The sequence below is a fragment of the Lathyrus oleraceus genome, chromosome 3, assembly GCF_024323335.1.
Source record: "Lathyrus oleraceus cultivar Zhongwan6 chromosome 3, CAAS_Psat_ZW6_1.0, whole genome shotgun sequence".
In the NCBI taxonomy this organism is placed as follows: Eukaryota; Viridiplantae; Streptophyta; class Magnoliopsida; order Fabales; family Fabaceae; genus Lathyrus; species Lathyrus oleraceus.
Genome location: NC_066581.1, coordinates 261,995,833 through 262,001,607, shown reverse-complemented (window position 1 = coordinate 262,001,607; position 5,775 = coordinate 261,995,833). Strand labels below are relative to the sequence as shown.

The 5,775-nt window shown below is 33.0% G+C and overlaps 1 protein-coding gene across 3 annotated transcripts; it reads left to right on the top strand.

Moving 5' to 3' along the window:
• Window positions 1–1,391: 1,391 nt before the first annotated feature.
• LOC127126810 (eukaryotic translation initiation factor 5) lies at window positions 1,392–4,362 on the top strand. Of its 3 annotated transcripts, none has more exons than XM_051055808.1 (2): window positions 1,392–1,549; window positions 2,489–4,362. In XM_051055808.1, exon 2 carries the CDS (start codon window positions 2,789–2,791, stop codon window positions 4,103–4,105), a length of 1,317 nt encoding a protein of 438 aa, XP_050911765.1. In that variant the 5' UTR covers window positions 1,392–1,549; window positions 2,489–2,788; the 3' UTR covers window positions 4,106–4,362. The 3 variants fall into 3 exon arrangements, with proteins under 3 accessions (XP_050911765.1, XP_050911766.1, XP_050911767.1); XM_051055809.1 differs by having other exon boundaries at window positions 1,429–1,549; window positions 2,470–4,362; XM_051055810.1 differs by having other exon boundaries at window positions 1,433–1,571.
• Window positions 4,363–5,775: the final 1,413 nt, after the last annotated feature.

Here is a 5,775-nt window from a genome sequence, read left to right as displayed (position 1 = left end):
TATTTTTATACTGGTTTGCTTTTAACGAAGCTACCTCCAGTCCACCCTACTAAGGTGGGGTTTCCTTCCCAACAAGGACTTAATCTACTATAACCAAACTGATTATAGATACCACAAAGACAAACCGTCTTTGTCTTCTTGAGTCTATCTAATTAAAACCTAGTCACTCAAGGAAACCACTCAAACAACTTTGAGATTTACGAGAATGTGTTTACAATAATGCTTCTAAGAAAGCATATTTATACAAGTTAAGTACAATGAATTTCTTCACACAATAACGAGCAAAAACTCTATGTGTGTTTGCAAAGACTATACATAGAAAAATATACACTTCAGCAAAAACGTGTGTATGAGCAATAAAGAATAAGCATGAGCATGATCTTTCAATCTTCCAAGTCTCCTTTATATAGGCAGTTAAAAGATCTGTTGGAGGGTAGATTTGGAGTAGCAATTTGCAGATGTATCTTTGTATAACGATTTACATATAGGAGATAAAATGGTACAATAATACTGTCCATAGTCCACAAAATCAATGTAGTTGAGGGAATGATGATTTTGTACTATGTGTTGTTTTTTTGATGCAAAACCTTTTGATCTTATCTTCTAATCTTCGGAGGCTTCTAATGAAAGGATGTCGAAGCATGCTTAGAAGGATCAAGAGACTAGTTGAGAGAATATTCAGAACCTCGGTCTTTTGAGTTTTGACATAGTTCCTTAGAATCTGGTCTTCTAAGTCTTCAGATCTGGTTCTTCAGAGTCTTCAGATCTGGTTCTTCAGAGTCTTCATAACTTGAGCGCAGAATCTTGAAGACTGACAATCCTTCAGAAACTATTCTATCAGAGTCACAGTCAGAAACTTTAGCACAAGAACCATTGCCTAAGAGCTTTCTAGAACTTGATAACATCTTTGTAAAATACAACCAAAAATCAAATATCACCTTATAATAAACTTGTAATTGTCTGACTTTAAAATATAATAATATATTCATTGTAATCAAAATAAAATAATAGAATTTATTAGATATATAAGATTCTTTCTTACCCCATGGATCAATTCTATGAAATTCTTTAACATTCAATTGAAGAAACTATAATAAAAGTGGATTTCAACTTTTTTTTTTTAATAAAATCAAATTATTCTCTAAACAGCTTGAGACCAATAAGTATTCGAAATTTTTTAATTAGTAAATATTTTTAAAAATACCTAACAATAATTCTTTTAGTCAAGACAATTTAAATAAAAAAAACAATATCACAGTTATGCAGATATTGCTTAGTCAAAATACTACATAATTTGACCTAATTTTTAATGGGAGGATCTGAACGAAGGAAAAGAATAGTCTAGAATCTAGACCGTAAATAAAATAAAAAGTAAAAAATAAAAAAATATTGACACGGTATAAGGGTACGCATTCATTGGTGCGTGTGTATATATATATATTCTCTTGTCTCTTGTTATAAGCCGCACCGCACTTTCTAACCTCAAAACACAAACACACTTTCGCCGCGCCTCCTATCGCCTCAACTATCTTCTCAATCTCTTCTGCAGGTATCATCTCAACGCCGCTAGGGTTTGCGCTCTCTCTTCAATCTCTGATTTTTTTTCTTCACGTGTTTACGATTATTTGATTATTTATTGTTGTTTATCGGTAGGAAAACCTAGATCGTTTAATTGGATTCATGGTTTGGTTATATTTGTTTTCGATTTGATTTGATTTATTTGTTTGAACCTTTTTGATTTAATCGAGATTGATTTCGATGAGATATGATTGAGATCTGAATGTTTGACGGTTGTTATTGTGTGTTTAGCGGTTTTCCGTTAATCTCGAGCATTTCGTAATCAACTTTTTCATGCTTTTTGTATTCGAGAATTCAGGAATTGTTTATTTATCGTTGTGGATTGATTGTGTGTTATTTGTATTTTGATTTTTTTTATGGTGGAACGTTTTAGGGTTTGGTTGTATTCGAATGGTTAGGTTGAAATTAAATCTGTTGGGGTGTTTGATATATGCTTTAATCTGGATTGATTTGATTTTCTGTTTTGGTTTTGTAAGAATAATTAGGTTTTATATCCCCTGTTTTTTTGTGAATGTATAAGGCGTGGTTTTCTTGTTTTGTTTTGATCTGTTGGATATTAAATATGACATGGTTAGATTAATTAAGCATATTTTGCTAGCTGGTTTTTGATGAAGATTGTAATTTTTGGCTTCAGACTTGGGATAATATCCCATACATGGTTATAATAATAATAATTATTAATTATATCCTTTCTTCTTGTATTAAATAGTTGTTTATGCCATGCGTATTATTCAGTCATTAATTTCTGGGTTTTTATCTTCTGCTGTTATTAGTCTTATTCAACCGTTTTGTTTATTTGTGCGATTTATTTCAGGCATTAATATATTGGTTTAACTACTTTTGGAAAGTGTTAATATTTATGACTTAACTGTTGTAACTGAAATTATGTAGTTTTTGGTTGTTGATACAGGATTCCTGCTAGTTCTGCGGTAGCAGATTCTGAGGTGTAGGTGCACGTTGAAGTTTTTTTCATGTTTGAACAGGCAACCATCCATTTGGGAGCAATTGAGTTGCTTACAGAGTGTTTTACTTCTTCTAAGAAAAAGAACAAGCCTTTGCCGAGAAAAATCAGCTGTATGCATCGTGCCCCTTATCAGGAACATACTCAGCTCTGTTGTTTTTATTTGCAGCCTCCCGCAATCTCTGAAGGAGATTCTCTCTAATCACTATATTCTAATCTTTCTCTGATCATCTGTCCATTTGAGTCATCATGGCCTTACAGAACATTGGTGCTGGCAACAGTGATGATGCTTTCTACAGGTATAAGATGCCTAGAATGATCACGAAAATTGAGGGCAGAGGTAATGGCATCAAGACAAACATTGTCAATATGGTGGATATTGCAAAAGCTTTAGCAAGGCCAGCTGCATACACAACTAAGTATTTTGGTTGTGAACTTGGTGCACAGTCGAAATTTGATGAGAAAACTGGGACTTCTCATGTTAATGGGGCACATGATACTCCAAAACTTGCTGGTCTGCTCGAGAACTTCATCAAGAAATATGTCCAATGTTATGGGTGTGGAAATCCTGAAACTGAGATCTTAATTACTAGAAATCAAATGATCCAGTTGAAATGTGCTGCTTGTGGTTTTGTGTCTGACGTGGATATGAGAGACAAGCTGACCACGTTCATCATTAAGAACCCACCAGAAACAAAGAAAGGTTCCAAAGACAAGAAGGCCATGAGGAGAGCTGAGAAGGAGAGACTGAAGGAAGGTGAAGCAGCTGATGAGGAGCTGAAAAAGCTGAAGAAAGAGGTTGTCAAGAAGAAAGTAGCTCCTAAGGAAAGCACAACAAAATCAAGCTCTTCAAGGAAAAAAGGAAATGGCTCTGATGAAGATCGTCTGTCTCCTACTCGAAGCCCAACTGATGAAAAGGACGAGGCTGAAGATGAAGATGATGTGCAGTGGCAAACAGACACATCACTGGAGGCTGCTCGGCTACGTATTCAAGAACAGCTAAGTGCTGTGACAGCTGATATGGTTATGCTCTCAACGAATGAAGCAGAGGAGAAAGCAGCCTCTAAGGTAAGTGACAATCCTGATAATGGCAACTCCATGAACTACGAGACTCTTGTTACAGAAATCAAAGCTGATTTGAAGAAAGGTGTCAAGGCTAAAGAGTTGGTGGCCCACTGGGCAACACTTCCTGTTTCTCCACAAGAAAAGATGAGTGCTCTGTATGAAGCTCTTTTTGGGCACATTGAGAAAGCGTTTTCAAAAGCAGTACTTAAGAAGAAGGACTACCTTGCTGCTGCTGTCTCCAAGGAAGAGAGTATGCCATTGTTGCTGCTTCGAACAATTGAGGAATTTGCTGACAAGTCCGCTTCCAATTCCAGTCCACTTAAGGAGGTTGCCATGGTTGTAAAGGGGCTTTATGATGCTGATGCGTTGGAGGAAGAGCACATAATGCAGTGGTATCAAGAAGGGCTGAAAGGAGACAGGAAGGACTCTCAGGTTTGGAAGAATATGAAGCCTTTCATTCATTGGCTTCAGAATGCAGAATCAGAGTCGGAGGGAGAGTAGTGCGTTGGCTGGTTTGTTTACATCTGCGCCTTGATAGTGTCTTTTAGTTTTTGAATAAAGGGTGTGGTTTTCCCCTAGCGTTATTGAGGTTTTGTTTTAAAACTTAAAATTGTGATGTTTGCCTTTTGTTTATGTCTCGTAAAGTTATGATCTGAGACTCAGTATTTGAGCTTTGTTTTAGAACATGGAATTCTGGTGTGTTTGTGTTTTATTAAACTCTTCCTAGTATTTTATTATAATGTTAATTTTATCTTCTATGGTATGGTGGTTTCTATTGGTATTTGTTGTTTCATGATGCATGTGCCTATGCTTCCCCCAAGCTTTGGTGTTACATTATTATTCCAGTCGTTTTTGCCGAAATTAGAAGAACGACGATTGGGTCGTCTAATCCCAAAATTAATATTGTCTAGATAGAACTACATGGAAGGATGTTTTGCTAGAGGCTAGAGCTTATATTCCAACAAGGAACTTTACATGACTTAAATTGCTTATAATCAAACAATTTAGGTCTGCCTCTGCTATATATCTGATTTTCCTCCTAGGCATTTCTTCATCTTTTATTTGACGACTCTAAACTGAGACTCTGCCTCATAACGCCAATCCATTTCTTTGAGAAATAGAGGACAAAATTAAAATATAATAAGCCTTGGCGTTTAGTTAACCTGGTTTTGAAGTTGTTGAATAGCTTTTACAATTATTCCCGGTTGCCTCTGAATGATGTTTAACAATATTCTATCATCATTTGATCTATAGAAAAGGAAATTAACTAAAGAAGTGGGGGGTAGGGGGTTCAAATCCAAAAAAACTGTAAATCTATCTAAAAAGTATTGAAAGCTGCAAAAATAGCAAATCAATCTAAAAAATTGGAAATTTTAAAAAATAAAAAATTATTAAATGTGTTTGAGTTGGATTTATTGATTTTTCAACACCGACCCAAACTATACGTTCTGTTTGGCTTTTGGGTTGTTATGCCTATATTTTTATACATTTATTTTTTGTTAGTACAATAAATTGTGTTAATTTGTTATGAAATGATATTTATTTTATTAAATATTATTTATATTTATTAGTTTGATTTAATCTGTTTATTTTCTTAGGCTTCATATTCTTCATAGATATTATAAAGGGGAAGATAATTAAACTTTTCTTTTTCTTCTAAATTTGGATAACTTGTAAGATGAATAATATAATAGCAACAAAGTGCATAAATCTCACAAGTAAAAAGGGAATTCAAATTAATCTCAAAAGTAAAAAAGGAGAATATAAATTAATCTATTGTTTAAATTGTTGATAGTTATATTCAAATTTGATTATTGAAAATTGATTAATTATTAATATCGTTTTAATCAATTTGGATATAGTATTAATTTAATTTTAATCAAATTTATATTTTAGACATTCATATTAAAATAAAAATTAAACTTATCGATTTTTTAAATTAATAAAAAAAATTTAAATTAGTTTCTTTAAAAAACAAATTTTCAAAACATTTTTCTAAATAAACTTTTTTTTAACTTATTAATAATAAAAAATTGATTGATTATGGAAATAATAAAAGAATCTTATGGAAATTTATGAGAATTTGAATCAAAATTAATTGTACAACTGATTATAAACCGATTAATAACTTAAATAGAATCAATATATTTTTAAACATATCTTTTTTTTTA

Excerpts from the sequence above, each read along its gene's own strand:
- LOC127126810 (XM_051055808.1), top strand. The coding sequence starts at position 2,789 with ATGGCCTTACAGAACATTGGTGCTGGCAACAGTGATGATGCTTTCTAC.